This window comes from Salvelinus fontinalis, chromosome 16 (assembly GCF_029448725.1).
Source record: "Salvelinus fontinalis isolate EN_2023a chromosome 16, ASM2944872v1, whole genome shotgun sequence".
NCBI classification, from domain to species: Eukaryota; Metazoa; Chordata; class Actinopteri; order Salmoniformes; family Salmonidae; genus Salvelinus; species Salvelinus fontinalis.
In genome coordinates this window covers 6771385-6796869 of record NC_074680.1, presented here as the reverse complement: position 1 = coordinate 6796869, position 25485 = coordinate 6771385, and the positions used below count along the sequence as shown (strand labels likewise).

The 25485-nt window shown below is 42.7% G+C and overlaps 1 protein-coding gene across 1 annotated transcript in view; it reads right to left on the bottom strand.

The window, feature by feature from the left end:
• LOC129812577 (ribosomal protein S6 kinase 2 alpha) overlaps positions 1-13590 on the bottom strand; it is a 122823-nt gene extending 109233 nt beyond the window's left edge. Inside the window, exon 1 of the mRNA XM_055864246.1 lies at positions 12870-13590. Coding sequence (XP_055720221.1) covers positions 12870-12932 — 63 coding nt within the window. The 5' untranslated portion in view covers positions 12933-13590. The remainder of the gene's footprint in view (positions 1-12869) is intronic.
• Positions 13591-25485: the final 11895 nt, after the last annotated feature.

Here is a 25485-nt window from a genome sequence, read left to right as displayed (position 1 = left end):
GGACCAAGAGTGAGACATTATTGCTGTGGCTGCTGCTACAAATCAGGAGCTCAAGATAGAAGTAGGATTACAGTAACATGAAAACCTGTTATGCTATCAAGTCTAGGAAACACAATAATGAGCTTCTCAAAACCAGCCTGAGGTTTTATGAGTGCAGAAGGCAGATCGATATTTTATCAGACTTTTAAAAAACACTGAGTGCAGTTCAACTCCAAATGTATTTTATCTAGACAATGAGATTCTAGGATGTGACAATTTCACCTGGTTAATATTGCCTGCTAACCTGGATTTCTTTTAGCTAAATATGCAGGTTTAAAAAATATATACTTCTGTGTATTGATTTTAAGAAAGGCATTGATGTTTATGGTTAGTTACATGTTGGAGCAACGACAGTCCTTTTTCGCGAATGCGCACCGCATCGATTATATGCAACGCAGGACACGCTAGATAAACTAGTAATATCATCAACCATGTATAGTTAACTAGTGATTATGATTGATTGTTTTTTATAAGATAAGTTTAATGCTAGCTAGCAACTTACCTTGGCTTCTTACTGCATTCGCGTAACAGGCAGTCTCCTCGTGAAGTGCAATGTAAGGCAGGTGGTTATAGCGTTGGACTAGTTAACCGTAAGGTTGCAAGATTGAATCCCCGAGCTGACAAGGTAAAAATCTGTCGTTCTGCCCCTGAACAAGACAGTTAACCCACCGTTCCTAGGCCGTCATTGAAAATAAGAATGTGTTCTTAACTGACTTGCCTAGTTAAATAAAAAAAAAAAAAAAAAAAGTGAATAAATTTAAATTGGTGTCCAAAAAAATACTGATTTCCGATTGTTATGAAAACTTGAAATCGGCCCTAATTAAAAAAATATATATTTTTTCAAAATCGGCCATTCCGATTATGGGGTATTGTGCCCCCCCTCGCCTGCGTGCCTTTCTACCTGCGCATGCGCCCGCCTGCACGCCCATCTGCCTGTGCCCGCCCGCTCCCATCAGAGCGCACGCTTGCCTATCGGTCTGTGAGCCTGCCTGTCTGTGAGTCACACTGTATGGGTGTCTGTGAGAAAGGCGTTGGTCAAGGAGATGACAAAGAACCCGATAGTCACTGACAGAGCTCTGTGGAGATGGTTGTCCTTCTGGAAGGTTCTCCCATCTCTGCAGCACTCCACCCATCAGTCCTTTATGGCAGAATGTCCAGACAGAAGACACTCCTCAGTAAAAAAGGCACATGACAGCCCACTTAGAGTTTGCCAAAAGGCACCTAAAGACCCTCAGACAAATGAGAAACAAAATTCTCTGGTCTGAAGAAACCAAGATTTGACTCTTTGGCCTGAATGCCAAGCCTGGAGGAAACCTGGCACCATCCCTACCGTGAAGCATGGTGGGGGCAGCATTATGCTGTGGGGGTGTTTTTCAGCAGCAGGGACTGGGAGACTAGTCAGGATCGAGGCAAAGATTAACAGGGCATAGTACAGAGAGATCCTTGATGAAAACCTGCTCCAGAGCGCTCAGGACCTCAGACTGGGACGAAGGTTCACTTTCCAACAGGACAATGACCCTAAGCACACAGCCAGGTCTATGAATGACCTTGAGTGGCCCAGCTAGAGTCCGGACTTGAAGCCGATCTAACGTCTCTGGAGACACCTAAAAACAGCTGTGCAGCAACGCTCCCCATCCAACCTGAGAGCATGAGAGGATCTGCTGAGAAAAAAAAAAAAAAAGGGACAAAAATCCCCAAATACAGGTGTGCCAAGCTTGTAGCGTCATACCAAAGACTCGAGACTGACTGTTTAAGCACCTTTGGCAGCAATTACGAAGTACTGAGTAAAGGGTCTGAATACTTATGTAAATGTGATATGTTTCTTAATTTTAATAAATTAGGAAAAATGTCAGTGTTTTTACAACTAATACCGGTTTGCCTGAGGCTGATGCCGTGCAGGTGTTTGTACACATGCATATACACACACTCTCTCATTCAAATAAACGCATACATGTAATAGTGCCAGATGCAAACATATTCAGTTGGCATTACTGTTATGATTTTAGTTGTACTTTGTGTCCCTTGTTTTTGTTTAATTTTGTTTGTTTATTTTTTTGCATTGTTGTTTGCTGTTTTGTCTTTAGTTCATTCTCTTGGTTTGTGCATTGGGGGGGGTTCTTGGGGGTGGGGAATGGAATTAATTGTATTTTTTATTACTATTATTTTTCTTCTTTCGGGGAGACTGTGGGAGGGATCTCGAATGGTTGAGGGACAGTTATTGGAGAACTGGGGGGGGGGGGGGATCTTGGAGAGTTCGGGTACACGTTTTTTGGCCTGGTGGGAGATCTGTCAACGTGCCCTTGAGCCGGGCATTGAACCTGGATGCTTCTGTGTGTCGCTCTGAATGGGAGTCTGTTGGATGACTGGTACGATGTAGTTTTTGAGCGGCTTCACTGCAAGTATATTATATGTTTCGGATATTCAGTCCAAAAAAATATTTTTGCTTTATCATTGTGGTATTGTGTGTAGAGTAATGAGGGGGAAAATACAATTTAAGCAATTTTAGAATAAGGCTATAACCTAACAAAATTTGTAAAAGGTCTATGGGTCTGAGTACAGTACATTATATGGACTCTAGTGTTCTCTACTGTGCGTTACTTTTCTTTACTGTTCAAAACGGTGCTGTCCAAACTTGTGAAACAGATGTCTATGATTGGTTCAGATTTGAACGTAAAAGTCAGTGTTCAGTGGGTGAGGATGCTTGTTACAGTAAATGGAAAGAGGGTAGGTGTCATGGTAGGCGTCATAACGAGCCGGGAGAGGCAACATTAACTGGAGAGAGAGAGCGGCAGAGAGAGCGAGAGGTTGTCCAAAAATGGTTCAGCCTTGCTATAACCATCAGACAACAGAAAGACAAATAAAAATGATGAGCTGAACATAACAGTATGCCAGTGAAAGGAAGGACACCAGCAGGGGACCCAACTGTGGGTTGTGACAAGGGCTGGGCGATATGGCCTAAAAAATCATATACATTTTTTCAAATGTATGGGCGATTCACACCTGTAATCGAACCCACATATGCTGATGCTCCACATACTCAACTAGCCTAAAGGAGGCCAATTTTATTGCTTATTTAATCAGCACAATTCAAAATCTGCCGTTTCCAACTACAGTAGTCATTTACATTAACCATGTCTACACTGTATTTCAAAAATCAAATCAAATTTTATTAGTCACATACACATGGTTAGCAGATGTTAATGCGAGTGTAGCGAAATGCTTGTGCTTCTAGTTCCGACAATGCAGTAATAACAAGTAATCTAACCTAACAATTCCACAACTACTACCTTATACACGCAAGTGTAAAGGGATAAAGAATATGTACATAAAGATATATGAATGAGTGATGGTACAGAACAGCATAGGCAAGATGCAGTAGATGGTATAGAGTACGGTATATACATGAGATGGGTACTGTAGGGTATGTAAACATAAAGTGGCTTAGTTTAAAGTGGCTAGTGGTACATGTATTACATAAAGATGGCAAGATGCAGTAGATGATATAGAGTACAGTATATACATATGAGATGGGTAATGTAGGGTATGTAAACATTATATTAAGTGGCATTGTTTAAAGTGGCTAGTGGTACATTTTTACATAATTTCCATCAATTCCCATTTTTAAAGTGGCTGGAGTTGAGTCAGTATGTTGGCAGCGGCCGCTAAATGTTAGTGGTGGCTGTTTAACAGTCTGATGGCCTTGAGATAGAGGCTGTTTTTCAGTCTCTCGGTCCCTGCTTTGATGCACCTGTACTGACCTCGCCTTCTGGATGATAGCGGGGTGAACAGGCAGTGGCTTGGGTGGTTGTTGTCCTTGATGAGCTTTATGGCCTTCCTGTGACATCGGGTGGTGTAGGTGTCCTGGAGGGCAGGTAGTTTGCCCCCGGTGATGCGTTCTGCAGACCTCACTACCCTCTGGAGAGCCTTACGGTTGTGGGCGGAGCAGTTGCCGTACCAGGCGGTGATACAGCCCGACAGGATGCTCTCGATTGTGCATCTGTAGAAGTTTGTGAGTGCTTTTGGTGACAAGCCGAATTTCTTCAGCCTCCTGAGGTTGAAGAGGCGCTGCTGCGCCTTCTTCACAACGCTGTCTGTGTGGGTGGACCAATTCAGTTTGTCCGTGATGTGTACACCGAGGAACTTAAAACTTTCCACCTTCTCCACTACTGACCCGTCGATGTGGATAGGGGGGTGCTCCCTCTGCTGTTTCCTGAAGTCCACAATCATCTCCTTTGTTTTGTTGACGTTGAGTGTGAGGTTATTTTCCTGACACCACACTCCGAGGGCCCTCACCTCCTCCCTGTAGGCCGTCTCGTCGTTGTTGGTAATCAAGCCTACCACTGTAGTGTCATCCGCAAACTTGATGATTGAGTTGGAGGCGTGCATGGCCACGCAGTCGTGGGTGAACAGGGAGTACAGGAGAGGGCTCAGAACGCACCCTTGTGGGGCCCCAGTGTTGAGGATCAGTGGGGTGGAGATGTTGTTACCTACCCTCACCACCTGGGGGCGGCCCGTCAGGAAGTCCAGGACCCAGTTGCACAGGGCGGGGTCGAGACCCAGGGTCTCGAGCTTGATGACGAGTTTGGAGGGTACTATGGTGTTAAATGCTGAGCTGTAGTCGATGAACAGCATTCTCACATAGGTATTCCTCTTGTCCAGATGGGTTAGGGCAGTGTGCAGTGTGGTTGCGATTGCGTCGTCTGTGGACCTATTGGGTCGGTAAGCAAATTGGAGTGGGTCTAGGGTGTCCGGTAGGGTGGAGGTGATATGGTCCTTGACTAGTCTCTCAAAGCACTTCATGATGACGGAAGTGAGTGCTACGGGGCGGTAGTCGTTTAGCTCAATTACCTTAGCTTTCTTGGGAACAGGAACAATGGTGGCCCTCTTGAAGCATGTGGGAACAGCAGACTGGGATAAGGATTGATTGAATATGTCCGTAAACACACCAGCCAGCTGGTCTGCGCATGCTCTGAGGACGCGGCTGGGAATGCCGTCTGGGCCTGCAGCCTTGCGAGGGTTAACACGTTTAAATGTTTTACTCACCTCGGCTGCAGTGAAGGAGAGCCCGCAGGTTTTGGTAGCGGGCCGTGTCAGTGGCACTGTATTGTCCTCAAAGCGGGCAAAAAAAGTTATTTAGCCTGTCTGGGAGCAAGACATCCTGGTCCGCGACGGGGCTGGTTTTCTTTTTGTAATTCGTGATAGACTGTAGACCCTGCCACATACCTCTTGTGTCTGAGCTGTTGAATTGAGACTCTATTTTGTCTCTGTACTGGGACTTAGCCTGTTTGATAGCCTTGCGGAGAGAATAGCTACACTGTGTGTATTCGGTCATGTTTCCGGTCACCTTGCCCTGGTTAAAAGCAGTGGTTCGCGCTTTCAGTTTCACGCGAATGCTGCCGTCAATCCACGGTTTCTGGTTTGGGAATGTTTTAATCGTTGCTGTGGGTACGACATCGTCAATGCACTTCCTAATGAACTCGCTCACCGAATCAGCATATTCTTCAATGTTGTTGTTGGACGCAATGCGGAACATATTCCAATCCGCGTGATCGAAGCAGTCTTGAAGCGTGGAATCAGATTGGTCGGACCAGCGTTGAACAGACCTGAGCGCGGGAGCTTGTTGTTTTAGTTTCTGTTTGTAGGCTGGAATCAACAAAATGGAGTCGTGGTCAGCTTTTCCGAAAGGAGGGCGGGGGAGGGCCTTATATGCGTCGCGGAAGTTAGTATAACAATGATCCAGGGTTTTACCAGCCCTGGTAGCACAATCGATATGCTGATAGAATTTAGGGAGTTTTGTTTTTAGATTAGCCTTGTTAAAATCCCCAGCTACGATGAATGCAGCCTCAGGGTGTGTGGTTTCCAGTTTACAAAGAGTCAGATAGAGTTCGTTCAGGGCCATCGATGTGTCTGCTTGGGGGGGAATATATACGGCTGTGATTATGATCGAAGAGAATTCCCTTGGTAGATAATGCGGTCGACATTTGATTGTGAGGAGTTCTAGATCAGGTGAACAGAATGACTTGAGTTCCTGTGTGTTGTTATGATGATCACACCACGTCTCGTTAATCATAAGGCATACCCCCCCGCCCCTCTTCTTACCAGAAAGATGTTTGTTTCTGTCGGCGCGATGCGTGAAGAAACCAGCTGGCTGCACCGACTCCGTTAGCGTCTCTTGAGTTAGCCATGTTTCCGTGAAGCAGAGCACGTTGCAATCCCTGATGTCTCTCTGGAATGTTACCCGTGCTCGGATTTCATCAACCTTATTGTCAAGAGACTGGACATTGGCGAGTAGTATGCTAGGGAGCGGAGCGCGATGTGCCCGTCTCCGAAGCCTGACCAGGAGACCGCTACGTTTGCCCCTTTTACGGCGTCGCGTAGGGTCGCCGGCTGGGATCAGATCCATTGTATTGGGTGGAAGGCAAAACACTGGATCCGTTTCGGGAAAGTCATATTCCTGGTAGGAACGATGGTTAGTTGACGTTAATCGTATATTCAGTAGTTCCTACCGACTGTATGTAATGAAACCTAAGATCACCTGGGGTACCAATGTAAGAAAAAACACAAAAAAACAAAATACTGCATATTTTCCAAGGAACGCGAAGCGAGGCGGCCATCTCGGTCGGCGCCGGAAGTCTGTATTTCTGATCAATTTGATGTTATTTTAAAAATGGACAAAAAAAATGTTGCTTTTCTTTCAGAAACAAGGACATTTCTAAGTGACCCCAAACTTTTGGACGGTAGCGTACATATTCCATCTCCTTAGATTTGTGTGTATTAGATAACTGTTGTGGAATTGTTAGATTACTTGTACTGTCGGAACTAGAAGCACAAGCATTTCGCTACACTCGCATTAACATCTGCTAACCATGTGTATGTGACCAATAACATTTGATATTACGGTAAAATGTCTCAATGTGTTTCGGTTTCCTTATGATCGATTGTTGTTGTTGTGAGTGGCAGGGAGAGTGGCTTGGTGTTTGTAAACCAGAGGAAGAGGCGAAGGGCTAAAATCTGCCCAAAATAAGACCAATGCGTTTCTATGGTCTCATTTTGAACCTAAGCTTGTCTCCTGCATTCCCGCCTTCGGGACAACAACTCCCATTGTTGGGGTGGAGACATGTGCATCTCTGGGAGATACAGATCTCCGGTATAAAATGTGAAGTTGCACACAGCACAGAAGGAGCGAAGACGACGAGACCAAAAAGACATGAGAATAAGCGGACAAACGATATGGCAATTGGAATATCGTGCAAAAACATACATTCAAATTAATATGATACCGCCCAGCCTACTATGGTTTCCCATTGCAGCCAATTCAATTGCAGTAATTCCCTTACCGATTTGGCAACAGTTTTAAATCAGTTGATAATTCATAAACCAACTTGGAGAGCCCAAAAGGAACCTATCTGAACAGATACAGGTAGAGGACAAGACTGCACAGCTTCCCCTTGAGAAACAAAATCAAAATCTGTAACAGGAGCTCAAAAAGGTACATAATAAGCACTTGGCCCCTCTGAGGACCATACAATTAGGCTACCCAATTGGTAATTATAACCAATAAAAACTTTCTTCAATGTAAAAGGCAATTTCCACATCCGTTGTTACATGTCTTAAAATCAGACGTATGAATGGTGATGAAATATAATCTTTACATGGAACAATAATGCTCTCTAATTCAACATGTTGATACCAAAGCTACCATATTTCTATGTGCACCAAGGTGGGTGCGCTCTGATTACGCACAACCAGAATGACAGACATGTCAAAGACACACGGAACTCCAACATAACCGCGAAATACGAACAAAGGAAACCAGACATTGAATTAGATAAACAGAATTTCTACCTCTTGAGTGTTGCTAACGTTTATGTGCACAATAAACATCGCGCCCAATCAGAGGGTAAGAAATGGGAAATGAAAATGTATCGTATCAAACAGAAATGTCTAAGTGTTGCAATACGGTACAGAGATCGAATAATCGAACACTAGCATTTACCACATTTGCATATAAACATTTGAAAGGGACAAACATGTCAACAAAAGAACAGAGCTCTCCACTGGCGGGAGAGTGCAAGTGGAGAAACGTGCCGATGGTGAGTCTGCGCCACAGTAATCATTTATTTTAACAAAGATGTCTAAATGCAAGCTTCATAAGTAAATTATCAATTTCAAGCAATTTTGACATACCTAAAGACCAGTAGGCCTATTTGCTGGTCCAATCGGAGGGCCAAGTGTGCATTTCACTAACCAATCTGTTGGACATTGTTTTGCAAGCGACATCAAAAAGCTTAGCTTTCACCTGGTCAGTCTACATCGTGGAAAGTTGTTTTATTTATTTTATACTCAGTGTAAGTCCATATGGCTTGTAATGAGTTGACCACCTGTAATTTGTAAAATAGTTTTGATTGCTAAAGTATAAAGATGTTTGGTATTAGCTCACATGTAATATATTGATGTATTTATTTCATGTTTCAAATGCAGGTTGACGTTGTGTTTTAGTTTAGCCACATATCCAAATGTCCTTTTTCCATCAATGACAGAAATGGCTGATAGAGGCATGGGACAGCCCGGGCTGCCACAATTGAAAGCAGTTTTGACCAAAGTTATACCATCTTCGGTGTCCTAGCCAATGTACATGAAATGTCCATTTCCATTAATGAACTACGCATTTCCCTATGTCATGTTAGCTGTGTACTGCAGTGGATGTGAGGAGCTTGTTGCTAGCGCTAGTGTTTAAATGACTCCGCAGCAACAACAAAAAATATTAAAGTTGCTGGGAAAGTGTGAACACAGATACAGCATATTGAGATGAAGTTATACTGTAAATATACAGTACATGTTTTGCGTTGCTCCAAAGATGAGAAGGGAGCAAACTGGGACCTAAAGAAGCCTGGTGGTGATCCAGTGACGGCACATGGAACGGGAGACGAGCGGAGGGATGGGAATGGAGAGACAGGAAGGGAGGGAGATAGGAATTGAGGGGGTAACATACAGTAAGCGCTATGTGACAAACCCTGGGCTGAATCAGTAGCTGTCGCACAGTCTCCGGTTTCAAAACACTGATTGACAGGAAACAAGCAGCTCATCAGCTGTTATCTGATGGTGAGAGGAGCTACTCTCTGAGTGGATGTGTTCAGTGTATGTTGTGCTTATCACCTTTCTATTCTGATTAGACATTCATAACAATAGGCTTGCAGATTTAACATCCTACTATTTAGAACTGCAGTGGTATAGTGTGCACATCCGTTGTCAACAGTAAACAACTGACATCGTCGTCAGCTATAGTATAGCAAAGGGCCAATGGTAGAATCTGAACAGAGTTCGTACTTTGACAGTCAGTGCCGTGACAAACTCTGCCATAAAGCTGTTCATGAATCTGACCTTGGCTTGTCCCATCGGAAAGTAACCCGAGCACAACTGTTCAATCAATAAAACCCCCAGCTCTCCAAACCCAGCCGTGACCGTCTATCAGGGGCAGCGCTCTCCCTTTTACATCTCAATCAATCTACCATGGCCTCGTCTGTCTGTCGGTGCAAGGTTGGAGTGGGGCCAGGTGCCAATGAGAGCTGTGCTGTGACAGTAGTGACTTACAGCCTCAAGCTAAGATGAGAAAGGTCCCAGTGTGATGCATTCAAAAGGCATTAGTCATCTAGCTCTACATTAACACACATTGACAATTCCTGCTCCTCTCGAACGAACTGTATACAAACATGTTTTGTTGGAGAAACAGAACAGACATTTCAGCTTTGTCAAGGGAGCAGACTTTTTCTGAATGATCTCTAGCCGGTGAAGCCTCCTTGGGAGGAGGCATTAATTAAAGCAGAATTGTGTTATGTTCATAACCACATCTCTATTTCTGCTGTTAGACTGGATGGAGAGGTATCGCTCAAGTCGCAACCAAATAGAATATAACACTGCGGATAAAGTTCGGAATGACAATTTCATGTGTTCAACATACCTGCAACACTATACTGAGAGCTTTTTTTAAATTAGTTCTAAAAAAGGACATATTTTAGGTGGGGGGGTTTTCCACAATGTATCATGTTTTTTGCCCGAGTCCCCGTACTGCACAAAGAGGATTAAGTGAATCACAGGTTGGGGTAAATTTGTCAAAGACCAGTAAAATAGCAAAGAGTGTCTGGACCATTCCATTTACATCGCAAATAGAGATTTAATTGTAAAGAAGCAAAACTCGAATTTAAATTGCCCTGATCCGTGGTGCAGGGAAGACATGCTGTGGTGGTATAGTACATAATTACATTCAGGTGCCGAGTGGCACAGTGGCGTCACTACAGATCCAGGTTCGATCCCGGGTCGTGTCGCAGCCGGCCGCAACGGAGAACCATGAGGCAGTGCACAATTGGCACAGCGTCGTCCTGGTTAGGGGAGGATTTGCCCGGCCGGGATGTCCTTGTCCCATTGCGCTCTAGCAACTCCTTGTGGCAGGTCAGGCGCAGTGCACGCTGACACGGTCGCCAGTTGGACGTGTTTCCTCCGACACATTGGTGCGACTGGCTTCCGGTTTAAGCGAGCAGTGTGTCAAGAAGCAGTGTGGCTTGGCAGGGTCGTGTTTCGAAGGACGCGCGGCCCTCGACCGTCGCCTCTCCCGAGTCCATACGGGAGTTGCAGCGATGGGCTGACGAGACTAACTAATTGGATATCACGAAATTAAGGAGAAAGGGGTAAAAATTTAAATAATTTGAAAATACTATGCACTCAAAAGCCAGGACATGCAACGAGGAAAGATGGCCAGACTCTCACCCCCCCATAAACTGCTAGTTGGAACACTTTTAAAAGTTAAAATGGGACACAAACTAATCCATGATACAACATTGTAATCAGTTACACAAAATTATAAGCTACTCAGCACATCCCACTTCAGCTACGTATCATTCACATGGCTACATTGAAAGAGTTCGATTAAGTGCGCCGGGCTATGGCCTGTGACGTGAATGCGCAAAAGAGATGAGGGAGGAGCGCAATCTCAAGTTGAACAGTAATCTGCACTGCTCGGCCACTACGTCAACAAAGCAGCATTACACGGGACCCAAACCGGCTGTGCACGTGCGCCATCGTGCGCAATCGTGCATAAATGTATTATGTCCCCCATCACCAAACGCAATCATGACACCCAGGTTAAAATATCAAAACAAACTAAACCAATTATATTAATTAGGGAACAGGTCAAAAAGCATGAAACATTTATGGCAATTTAGCTAGCTAGCTTGTACTTGCTAGCTAATGTGTCCTATTTAGCTAGCTAGCTCGCTGTTGCTAGCTAATTTGTCCTGGGATATAAACATTGAGTTGTTATTTTACCTGAAATGCACAAGGTCCTCTACTCTGACAATTAATCCACACATAAAACAGTCAACCGAATTGTTTCTAGTCATCTCCCTTCCAGGCTTTTTCTTCTCTTGACTTTATATTGCGATTGGAAACTTTCATAAATTAGGTGCATTACCTCCACTGACCTCGTTCGTCTTTCAGTCACCCAAGGGGATATAACCAATGAGGAGATGGCACGTGGGCACCTGCTTCTATAAACCAATGAGGAGATGGGAGAGGCAGGACTTGCAGTGCGATCTGCGTCAGAAATATAACTATTTTAGCCCTTGGCAACGCAGACGCTCGTTGGCACGCACGAGCAGTGGGTGCAATAATAGAATAACATAAGATTTCTAAATTTATTTTTGCAACGCTCGCGTTGTGTGGTCAGCCTGTTACGCATTGTTAAGAAATGTACAACATTTATTTTACCTAAAATATATGTTTGAATGTTCTAACAAATTTATTGGAAGGCAGATAATGCCTTTATCAAAAGCAACCACTTTTGCATGTGAAAACAGAATCCTATTACTCCACGTGCTTAACCTACGTCACATTTCGTTTTGAGCGACTCAAGAGACGGAAGAGAGACATGTTTTCTGGTTCATATACAGTCAATAAACTAAGCAGATGAGACACAGCTGTTATGGCATTGGTGCCTATGGGAGAGCCAGCCATTTTTTTAAACGATTAAAGTCCTGAGTGAGACATCTATTCACCACCTTTAGCCGATTGCGCCCTCGGCCAAAACGGGGCACCTGGCTCACACCCAGAAAGGCAAACCGGTTCCAGAGCGAATGCAATAAAGGCGCCCACATACTAGTGAACGTCCGTGCCTCGCATACGCCCTTAAAATATATTCACTTGAAACTAGAGAAAAGCAGCAATATTACTGTGTGTCCCTCTTGAGACATAACAATAACACAGGCGGCAAACACTTCCTCTAAAGTCTGAATTAATCGAAGATAACATTACAGATTTCTTGATTTGACGTTTTTGGTCTTCAGCAATGTTTGGTGCAGTAGTTCTCAAGTGTTTATTTTTTTTGCCTATAAACTAGTCATCTCTTGTTTAATGACAAACACTTAATTGAAGAGTCCCATCCATAGTTCCCACTTCTACTAGTACTGTTGACCAATCACCGACGACGGGGCACTACAGAACTTCGACTTGTCTCAACAAAAAAATGTAGTGTGCAAACTCACAGGACAAAAAACCCTGCCGAACTCCAAACCATCGTCATAATATATGCGTGAACTGTTTATACTACGAAGCATGCGACAGGCTTTGCAAGCAATTACACCATCCCCAATTTAACAACCAGATTAAAGAACAACCGGTTTTGCATTGCCTGTCAAAAACCTATTGCATTTTGGGAATTCATTTGGCAAATGTATTTACACGAGCAACAATAATCAGAATGGAAAAGTTTAGCCGACGGATATTTTTGGCACGCGGAATGAAAATAGTAATTTTAACAAACTGTTCAATGGTGTCCTTACCTCTGAGTCCAGTGTAACTAGCTCCATTTGGGGCCAGGGTTCCGCAAGGTGTGCAAGAGGCATTCTGCAGGTTTTTAGTTTCTCCCTCTGCGGCCGAAATACAAGTTGACTTTGCCCAGATTTATTGGGTTTTAGATTGAGGTTGCGTTGCCCTGGACAAGGTCTTGTTTATTCACAATTTGAAGTCCGGTCCGTTGAGATGTAGCCTATCACTTCAATCCCCGATGCAAGACGTGCATCCAGTCGCACTCCGCAGCCGTTGACTACAAACTAATATAATCCCTTCAAAATGACGTCGTATAATGACCACCTCTTCAGAAACATGCAATTCCAACAGCAATAAGCACGACAACACAATTGATAATAACAACTGGAGGCTTTGAGCAAAAACGAACCCCTTTACATGGGTAGCCTACGTTCAGATTTGACGAGAAGAGAGGTGCTGGCTGCGACTGTGCGCTTCCAAGCCGCTTAATAGGCTATCGCTATGCAATTATATTCCTCCGCCGAAATAATTAGCCTTCTCTTGTGTCCATGTAACCTAATTAACCGACGATGCAGCCTATTATATTATAGGCATACAGCTTCTCTTTTCCTCTGTATTTCTGAGAGATTCCTCGGAGCGGGACTTCGTTCTGTCCGCTGGTTCATCCTCCAGAATGGAGCGTATCAACTCGACCAATTATTGTCAGACTCCAGACGGATTTCATCCAGCCCCTTCTTGGTCGGTCCGCCCAACCGTATTTTCGCCATCCCCTGGAGGCTGGTTGAACTGCAAATTATGCATAGGCCTACGTAATGCGCCAAAAGCCCACCATTTGCGCTTGTATACGTTAATCAAATAAAATGTTGGTAGACTTTGAAGATAATTTTGTTCAGTATGATGCTAAAAAAAGAAGGGAAAGAGAACAAGAAGAAGAGCACAGAGGTATCATGCCAAAAAGTTAACCCCAAAACCTAACCTTAATCCTAAACCTAACCCTAATTCTAACCCTAAACGTTTCCCCTCAATTTTACTCATTTATAGTGTCATATAATGACGTTAAAGATATTGAATTTGTCTATCAATGTCCCTTCAAAAAGACATGGTACATGTTGCATTTGGGTTTGAAGGAAACCAGATTGATACTTTACGTTTAAGCATAAGAATTCAATACAATTTCTTTGAGTGTGGTGTATCAATTGATCTGTGCATAGTCGAGGGCCATTGTGTTAATGTATAGGCCTATGTGCATTTGTTTAGGTCTTTTTTTCCCACTGGGCACACTGGTTGAGTCAATGTTGTTTCCACGTCAATTCAATGAAATTACGTTGAACCAACGTGGAATAGATGTTGACTTGACGTCTGTGCCCAGTGGGTTCTTTGGAAACCACCAACATTTGCCACAAAGTGTTTTCATACAGAGGGCAGGTTGGAGAGAATAGTGCTCTGCTTTGTTTCCCTCTCCATCTACTCCATTGACTGGGCTGAGTGGATATTGTTCCAGGTTGAATTTGATTACTATTGGCAATAAGACAGCATCCACCATAGAGGCAGGTGCTGGCTAGATCTACAGTATGACAAAAATTAGGATGGATACTTTCACTATTAATGTATTCTCAATTTAAGCCATTCACGCACACAGTCTTGTTTAACTAACCTTGTGGGTACACACAATGAATTCCCTTTCAAAATCCTAAAATGCTAGCTTGCCTAATTAAAGTTTATGTGAAAAAACAAGGAAGTATAGTGTAGAGAATAATTTAACCATCTAAACTGCTGTGAATATATTTACCATAACCAAAAATATTGTATTTTCAGCAGTTTGAAGCTGGTGTACAAAACCAAAAGTAAAAGACACAAAAACAAATCTTATAAAACAGGAAGCATAGACATTTCGCACATAGAACAGATCTATCGCTTCTTAGACTTGCTTTCAATGAGAGATCTATAAATCACATTTCTATGTGAATTTGGTTGGGTCGCCCAAAAAGTTAACCCCAAAACCTAACCTTAATCCTAAACCTAACCATAAACCTAACCTTGAACCCCTAACCCTAAACCCTCTAGAAATAGCCTTTTTCATCCCCAGTTGGTTACATTTTTGTTTGTTTACTATTCTTGTGGGGAATTTACAAGTATAATTAAACATGTCCACGCACGTACACACACACACTAGCCATTATGTAATAAAACGTTGTACCAGCCTTGAGCTGAAATAATTATTCTCATGCTCAACTGTTGCTACGCAATGTGGCTGTATATGCATTGAGTTCTTTACACTGATACAAGACAGGACAAAGGACAAATTATTACATGTGCTGAATGTGCTGTATCAAGATATCGGTCTGCTGTAATTGCATATTAAGCTTTCATAGCATAACTACCATGGAAGCGAAACCCTCAAGTATCACACCAAATTGGGGCGGCAAGTAGCCTAGTGGTTAGAGTGTTGGACTAGTAAACGAAAGGTTGCAAGATCGAATCCCCAAGGTAAAAATCTGTCGTTCTGCCCCTGAACAAGGCCGTTAACTCACTGTCCCTAGGCCGTAATTGAAAATAACAATTTGTTCTTAACCGACTTGCCTAGTTAAAATAAAATTACAATATGCTGTATATTGTATGGCATGTTCCTGCATCTCTGACCACAAACATCTATTTAGTGCAGATTGTACAGTTCTGTTATGTCTCAAGTGGCAGCCTAAATGTACAAAACCATTGAACTATAGTTTCCAAAGGATTTTATTATATTCAACTCTTTTTCCTCCAAGATGTGTCGGAGAGCTTTGGAAGAAAAAAAATCACAACAATTGATACAGCATGGTACGAATTATTCAATCATTTGTCAAGGCCTCCTAAATATGACAATCCCCTCCAGGGTTTCCCAAACTCGGTCCTTGGGACCCCAAAGGGGTGCACATCAGAGATTGAAAAGGTAGCAAGACATCTCACTGGCCCCCTTTTTCTGGTTCATATACAGTCAATGAACTAAGTGGATCAGACCCAGCTGCTGTCGCATTGGTGTCTGTGGGAGAGCTACCCCTTACAGTAGACCAGAACTGTGACCATTTCTTTCAATAAGTAAGACATCTTCCTTTATCCAACATCTTTGGTGATTGTTTTTCTTCCAACAAGACAGATCCATTACAAATTGCTCTTAGCCGGATTAGGACACACTAACGCCACTTAGGGGGTGTCATCCATCACACAGGCTGTGTCGCATTCAATTTTTTCCCCAAACTCGAATGAACCAATTTGTCCCAGTGATTATTGACACAGAGCAGAAACAGACGCCAAGGGAATCCCACAGGCACTCCCTCAGTGGTCTACCTTTCCCTCACTACACAACTCTGTTGAAACGGTTACTGTATCGGTCTTTATTTCCCCCTGGTCTGGCATCCAAAGTGCAACACACGCGCACACACCTGCCTAAAGCGATGTGAAGCTGAATGTCATGTCTTGCTCTATGACAACATGCCAGTTAACACCCGCTAATCTAATCAAATAAAGTGTCAGTGTGGTTGTGCATTGAGAAGCACACTTTGTAACGAAAAATAAGTCGTTTTGATTCTTTGATGCTGCATGCTACTGTATGTATAGAGAAGGACTATCAGTCTTTACAGTATGAACCAGCAGAGACTATGGCTTTCAATCTCAGAGCTAATCCTAATAAAAAAATGCAAATCATTTTCTCGATTCAATTCTGTCCAATTATACATTTTTGTATAACAGCTCGATGAAGGTCATGGTTTGTTTTAAAGCAGCATATCTGTGTACAGTGGTAGCCATAAGGGTCTATGGGGCCGATTCACACAAAGAAAACCTTCCCACTTGTTGGCCAACAGATTTCCTCATGGAGTTTTCATTCAATAGGGGTTTCAGTACATCTTAACCCATCCCTTTAAATACGGTGTATCTTTATTTGTAATTTTCTTGACAGATTCACAAGAATAGCCTACAGTATATCGAGAGAACAGGTTCTGAATATTAGGGATCAATGAAAGAAAGCCATAAAAATATGCATATTCGTCTCTTTTTCTTCGATCAAAAAATGATCTGATATTGTAGATTATTTAGGGTTAGGAAAGTATTTATGAACCTACATAATAAAAATAACAGGTTTGGAGAGCCATTACGCATGAAATATATTGGCAAATAATAAATAAAGTGGTTTAATTCGTCCTGAAAGTTGCCATATTCAGCTGTTCAATCCATTACATTTTGGAAGGGGAGAAAAGTGTACAATAGTGGTTGAACAATAGTCCTATAAATCTACCCTAATCTGGTCTGATTATGGAACTGTGATGACAACACTCCAGTCGTCGTGAGCAGTGCGCCAGGCTCCAGGTTTAAACTGCTGGGTTTGGTCTGTGTTCCATAATGATTCAAATGAGCTCCACGTCCCAAATTATTGCACAACTTGCAATTAAATATTATCCAATATTGCTACCGACCCTCAGCAACAACCACACGGACAAGTCAAAGGAAAGAAAGTTCCACAAACAATGAAATGGAAGGATGCAAAATGTAGGCTACAAATTGAAAGAAACCATGACTAAAGTGACAGTTATAAATGTGTGTGGGTATTTCTGAGGGTGGCTACCAATAGTGGCTAACATTAAACATGATACAAATTGTAAAAAATAGAGAAAAGTACGGGCATATACAGTTGAAGTCGGAAGTTTACATACACTTAGGTTGGAGTCATTAAAACTCGTTTTTCAACCACTCCACAAATTTCTTGTTAACAAACTATAGTTTTGGCAAGTCGGTTAGGACATCTACTTTGTGCATGACACAAGTCATTTTTCCAACAATTGTTTACAGACAGATTATTTTACTTATAATTCACTGTATCACAACTCCAGTGTGTCAGAAGTTTACATACACTAGACTGTGCCTTTAAACAGCTTGGAAAATTCCAGAAAATGATGTCATGGCTTTAGAAGCTTCTGATAGGCTAATTGACATCATTTGAGTCAATTGAGAGTTGGGAAAATCAAAAGAAATCAACCAAGACCTCAGAAAAAAGTCTGGTTCATCCTTGGGAGCAATTTCCAAACGCCTGAAGGTACCACGTTCATCTGTACAAACAATAGTACGCAAGTATAAACACCATGGGATCCCGCAGCCGTCATACCGCTCAGGAAGGAGATGAGTTCTTTGGTGCGAAAAGTGCAAATCAATCCCAGAACAACAGCAAAGGATCTCGTGAAGATGCTGGAGGAAACAGGTACAAAAGTATCTATTTCCACAGTAAAACAAGTCCTATAATCGACATAACCTGAAAGGCCGCACAGCAAGGAAGAAGCCACTGCTCCAAAACCGCCATAAAAAAGCCTGACTACGGTTTGCAACTGCACATGGGGACAAAGATTGTACTATTTGGAGAAATGTCCTCTGGTCTGATGAAACAAAAATTAGAACTGTTTGGCCATAATGACCATCCTTATGTTTGGATGAAAAAGGGGGTGTAACGGGCGTCTAAATCGTTCTCCTCCTCGTACGAGGAGGAGCAAGGATCGGACCAAAATGCAGCGGGTGATGAATACATGATGAATTTATTTAGACAAGACGAAACACGAAGTACACTTGAATAAATTACAAAATAACAAAAACGACGTAGACCGACCTGAACATGAGAACTTACAAAAAACGAAGAACGCACGAACAGGAACAGACTAGACAAACGAAACAGTCCTGTGTGGTACAAACACTGACACGGAAGACAATCACCCACAAACAAACAGTGAGAACAGCCTACCTTAATATGGATCTCAATCAGAGGAAACGTCAAACACCTGCCCCTGATTGAGAACCATATAAGGCTAATTAACCATGAACCTAAACAAGAAACAAATAACATAGACTGCCCACCCCAACTCACGCCCTGACCATACTAAACAAATACAAAAACAACAGAAAACAGGTCAGGAACGTGACAGGGGGAGGCTTGCAAGCAGTAGAACACCATCCCAACTGTGAAGCACGGGGGTGGCAGCATCATGTTGTGGGGGTGCTTTGCTGCAGGAGGGACTGGTGCACTTCACAAAATAGATGGCATCATTAGGGGGAAAATGATGTGGATATATTAAAGCAACATCTCAAGACATCAGTCAGGAAGTTAAAGCTTGGTCGCAAATGGGTCTTCCAAATGGACAATGACCCCAAGCATACTTCCAAAGTTGTGGCAAAATGGCTTAAAGACAACAAAGTCAAGGTATTGGAGTGGCCATCACAAAGGCCTGACCTCAATCCTATAGAAATTTTTGTGGGCAGAACTGAAAAAGTGTATGCGAGCAAGGAGGCCTACAATCCTGACTCAGTTACACCAGCTCTGTCAGGAGGAATGGGCCAAAATTAACCCAACTTATTGTGGGAAGCTTGTGGAAGGCTACCCGAAACATTTGACCCAAGTTAAACTATTTAAAGGCAATGCTACCAAATACTAATTGAGTGTATGTAAACTTCTGACCCACTGGGAATGTGATGAAAGAACTAAAAGCTTAAATAAATCATTCTCTCTATTATTCTGACATTTCACATTCTTAAAATAAAGTGGTGATCCTAACTGACCTAAGAGAGGGAATTTGGCTAAGGTGTATGTAAACTTCCGACTTCAACTGTATATAATTAAAACCTTCTAGAGCGCACAAATCAACTCAGTAGGTTCGGATGATCATTGCGCAAGGCTTTCCACAGTAGCAAATTTAGCTTGGGTCTTCAAATTCCATCCCCTCAAATTTAGAAGGCCATACAATTACAATTCAGATTAATGGCACAGCTATTTATAGCCTATTTCACAGTGGAAGAGAGGCCGAAATATTTACCTGTCATGTTTTGATCAAATGTTCAGTTTGCTTCCATTTGACTGGTTTCACATTCATCTCCATGAATGCGAAAGATAAAGGTAAAAAACGTGATCATAAGATAAAATAATCTAACGCAATCACCAACCTTTCTCAGCGTTTGAGTATCATCATCCCCGTCGCCAAACTGATTAGAACTAACCATTTACCTAATAGCTCTTATTAAATGATAAATTCTAGTGTATGAATAATGGTGTCATTCTTATCGGAGAAAATAGCTAGCTCAACCTTATTCCTAGTTCCCTCATGTGTAAAGGTGGCGGAATTAAGTCAAGGTCAGAATACAGCGTATCTGTAGACGCCTCTGCCTCGACTCCATTTCTGTGATCTCCACCCCAAACGTCTTCACATGCTTACGGTTCACGGTCAGAATACGCATAGAAAGAAAACTGCAAAAAAATGGAATTAAGTTCCATTTACTCACACAACTCAGGTCTGTATTCCCCCCCCCCCCCCCGCCCCCCCGTTGGGATTTCTGTCTCTGCATAGTGGTGGTGACATCACAAGGTGAAGGCCAGTTGTGGCAGCTCAGGGGAAACCCTGGTAGAAGGGAGCGGGGGTTGTGTGCGTGTGTGCGCCTGTGTGTGTTGCTGTGTATGTGTGTGTGAAACAGCGAGAGAGTGTATGTGGTGGCGTGTGTGTGTTTGTGTTTGAGATAGAGTGTGTTTGTGTGTGTGTGTGTGTGTGTGTGTGTGAGAGAGTGTGGCTGCCTTAAGCCCAGATTCTCTGAGACAGGGGACTAGTGCGTGATGTCTGGACTGAGTACTGAGACAGACTAAGTGGCAGGTTTGAGTCTAAAAACAGCGGTCTGCAAATTAGATAGAATGGTAACCGGAAAAAAGCTGACATTGTTATTTAACTTCATTTTCAATTGGAGTTGACATTGATGAAAAGCATGGTGGATAGAGACACAGTGATGGGTAGAATAGCAAGAGAAAGGAGCAGAGAGGGGCAATTCCATGGTAACAGAATTTTCACTTAAAATAAATGCCCAAAAAAACCATTAATTTCAAAGTTTAACAAACCATACAACTCTATGCACAAGAACTACTTGTATCAATTTGCACTGACAATTTTTCTGGAAGAACTGTTCAGATGCAAAGTTTGGTAACAGAATTTCACTAAAATCTCCCTAAATGTTTTGTGTCCACATTTTCCAAAAGCTCTGTTAAATATCTGCTCCAAATTAAGATTCAATGATGTATACAGAAAGAATGGAGTGACTTCTACGACATGACACATTGACTTTGACAAAAAACAAAACACTTTTGGATATTAAACTACAGTAAGTGAAGTTCTTTTTACACCTGGTAACGGAATTGCGGTAACCGAATTTCATCATGGGTCCCTGATCTGTACTACACAGAAATGCATAATTATGGATATGAACGTTATTCTCTTCATAGTGATGTATCCTAAATAAGTACATAAAGGTATAAATATGCAATATCCTCCTTTGCATACTTGGGTATTATTCTACACACTGGGTATTATTTGAATGACCAAATCTGAACCAATCATAGACATCTATGTTTCACGTTTGGACATCAATGTACAGCACAATAGAGCGAGCTCAGTACAGTACATTATCCCCAGCTTCCAACTGGCTCATTCATCCCCCATCCTCACCCCTGTAACTAAGTGTTCTCAGTCAACTTACCTAGTAAAATAAAAATACATTGTTCTGTGCAGCACAGCACAGTATAGTTTAGTACATACATTACAGTAGAGTTCAGTACAGTATAGCCGTGGCCAAAAGTTTTGAGAATGACACAAATATTAATTTCCACAAAGTGTGCTGCTTCAGTGTCTTTAGATATTTTTTGTCAGATGTTACTGTAACAGTCTAACTTTAGTACGTCCCCTCGCCCCGACCCGGGCGCGAACTAGGGACCCTCTGCACACATCAACAACAGTCACCCACGAAGCATCGTTACCCATCGCTCCACAAAAGCCGCGACCCTTGCAGAGCAAGGGGAACCACTACTTCAAGGTCTCAGAGCAAGTGACGTCACCGATTGAAAGGCCATTAGCGCGCACCACCGCTAACTAGCTAGCCATTTCACCTCCGTTACACTCACCCCCCTTTCGACCTCCTCCTTTTCTGCAGCAACCAGTGATCCGGGTCAACAGCATCAATTTAACAGTTTAACTTTACGTCCGTCCCCTCGCCCCGACCCGGGCGCGAACCAGGGACCCTCTGCACAAATCAACAACAGTCACCCACGAAGCATCGTTACCCATCGCTCCACAAAAGCCGCGGGCCTTGCAGAGCAAGGGGAACCACTACTTCAAGGTCTCAGAGCAAGTGACGTCACCGATTGAAAGGCCATTAGTGCGCACCACCGCTAACTAGCTAGCCATTTCAAATCCATTACATTACTATTGAACACTGAGGAATAATTACAAGCATTTCATAAGTGTCAAAGGCTTTTATTGACAATTACATGAAGTTGATGCAAAGAGTCAATATTTGCAGTGTTGACCCTTCTTTTTCAAGACCTCTGCAATCCGCCCTGGCATGCTGTCAATTAATAACTTCTGAACCACAAGTTCTCAATGGGATTAAGGTCTGGGGAGTTTCCTGGCCATGGACCCAAAATATCGATGTTTTGTTCCCCGAGCCACTTAGTTATCACTTTTGCCTTATGGCAAGGTGCTCCAACATGCTGGAAAAGGCATTGTTCGTCACCAAACTGTTCCTGGATGGTTGGGAGAAGTTGCTCTCGGAGGATGTGTTGGTACCATTCTTTATTCATGGCTGTGTTCTTAGGCAAAATTGTGAGTGAGCCCACTCCCTTGGCTGTGAAGCAACCCCACACATGAATGGTCTCAGGATGCTTTACTGTTGGCATGACACAGGACTGATGGTAGCGCTCACCTTGTCTTCTCCGGACAAGCTTTTTTCCGGATGCCCCAAACAATCGGAAAAGGGATTCATCAAAGAAAATGACTTTACCCCAGTCCTCAGCAGTCCAATATCTGTACCTTTTGCAGAATATCCGTCTGTCCCTGATGTTTTCCTGGAGAGAAGTGGCTTCTTTGCTGCCCTTCTTGACACCAGGCCATTCTCCAAAAGTCTTCGCCTCACTGTGCGTGGAGATGCACTCACACCTGCCTGCTGCCATTCCTGAGCAAGCTCTGTACTGGTGGTGCCCCTTTCACGCAGCTGAATCAACTTTAGGAGACGGTCCTGGCGCTAGCTGGACTTTCTTGGGCGCCCTGAAGTCTTCTTCACAACAATTGAACCGCTCTCCTTGAAGTTCTTGATGATCCGATAAATGGTTGATTTAGGTGCAATCTTACTGGCAGCAATGTCCTTGCCTGTGAAGCCCTTTTTGTGCAAAGCAATGATGACGGCACGTGTTTCCTTGCAGGTAACCATGGTTGACAGAGGAAGAACAATGATTCCAAGCACCACTCTCCTTTTGAAGCTTCCAGTCTGTTATTTGAACTCAATCAGCATGACAGAGTGATCTCCAGCCTCCTTGTCCTCGTCAACACTCACACCTGTGTTAACGAGAGAATCACTGACATGATTTCAGCTGGTCCTTTTGTGGCATGGCTGAAATGCAGTGGAAATGTTTTTTGGGGATTCAGATCCTTGCATGGCAAAGAGGGACTTTGGAATTAATTGCAATTCATCTGATCACTCTTCAAAACATTCTGGAGTATATGCAAATTGCCATCATACAATCTGAGGCAGCAGACTTTGTGAAAATGTATATTTGTGTCATTCTCAAAACTTTTGGCCACAACTGTACAGTACAGTCAAGTACAGTAAAGTAGAGTATAGTTCAGTACAGTAGAGTTCAGTACAGTACATTAGTGTACTCAACTATAGTGTGCTCTACTCTACATTACTGTACTATACTCTACTTTTATTTACTGTACTGTACTCTGCTGTCCAAACTTGTGAACCCAACTGTGGTTTGTGACCACTGTGATTTCCCATTGTAGCCAAATTCAATTGCAGAAATTCCATTGCTGATTTTTTGGAAATTACGTTACCGAGGACAACTTGTTGAATAAAATAGAATGATCAACAGTATTAAATGCTTTTGAGAGGTTCACAAACAAGGCAGCACAATTCATTTTAGCATCTAAAGCATTGACAATATCATGAACAACTAATGTGGTTGCTGTGATAGTGCTGTGCCCTGGCCTAAACCCAGATTGTTTTATTAAAAAAATACCATGCTAAAATAAAAAAAGAGTGAAGTTGCTTATTTACCAAAGATTTGAGAATCTTAGCAAGACATGGAATCCTGAAGATGGGACGATAATTATCAAGCTCACTATCAGTGGTGACACCAGCACCCCCACACCATCACACCACCTCCTCCATGCTACACGGTGGGAACTACACATGCAGAGATCATCCATTCACCTACTCTGCGTCTCACAAAGACAGCGGTTGGAACCAAAAATCTCAAATTTGGACTCATCAGACCAAAGGACAGATTTCCACCGGTCTAATGTCCATTGCTTGTGTTTCTTGGCCCAAGCAAGTGTCTTCTTGTTATTGGTGTCCTTTAGTGGTTTCTTTGCAGCAATTCGACCATGAAGGCCTGATTCACGCAGTCTCCTCTGAACAGTTGATGTTGAGATGTGTTTGATACTTGAACTCTGTGAAGCATTTATTTGGGCTGCAATTTCTCAGGTGCAGTTAACTTTAATGAACGTATCCTCTGAAGCAGAGGTAACTCTGGGTCTTCCTTTCCTGTTGCGGTCCTCATGAGAGCCAGTTTCATCATAGCGCTTGATGATTTTTGCGACTGCACTTGAAGAAACTTTCAAAGTTCTTGACATTTCTGGATTGACTGACCTTCATGTCTTTAAGTAATTATGGACTGTTTCTCTTTTCTTATTTGAGCTGTTCTTGCCATAATATGGACTTGGTCTTTTACCAAATAGGGCTATGTTCTGTATACCACCCCTACCTTGTCACTGATTGGCTCAATTCCACTATTTTACTTTTAACAAGGCACACCTGTCAATTGAAATGCATTCCAGGTGACTCCCTCATTATTATACTTTTATTTCAACAAGGAACACAGACTGAGACCAAGGTCTCTTTTACAGCTGGGCCCTGCGTATACATGTTTACACATACAGTTTAGGTACAATGATTGAGAAATTACACAAGATGAACAAAACGATCACAGATAACACACACAAAAAAACAGCAGCAGATTGTTACATTTACACACAGGTTATTCCCCTAATAGCACAAGAACTTGCATTACCCGAAGCAGTTACCAGCAATACAAAAATAAAAATCCTCCAATAAAGGTTTAAAATGGGCAAGGGGGACAAGAGTCTCAAGTTTAAGTTTGGTCTGCAGGCTATTCCATAAGCATGGAGCGTAACAGGAAATGGCAGCCATACCCAAGTCTGTGGAGATCGCAGGGGCCTCAAGTGTAATCCTTGCTTGAGACCTGGTTTTATGAATTATAGTTATAATGTTGATGAGTGAGGTTAAATAAGAAGGTTGTTTGTTCAGAAGTGCTTTATAGACAAACACGAGAGCATGTTGTTCTCGTCTCATAGACAGTAAAGTCCAACCCACATTTTTATATAAAACACAGTGGTGAGTTCTGTAGCTAGCACCCGCAATAAACCTAAGTGCACAAGTAGCATCCAGCAATTGAAGTGTGGCTGCCGTAGCGTGCATGTAGATAATATCCCCATAATCTATAACAGATACAAAAGTAGCTTGCACAATTTCTCTTTTTGTAGAGGACAAACATGTCCTGTTTCTATA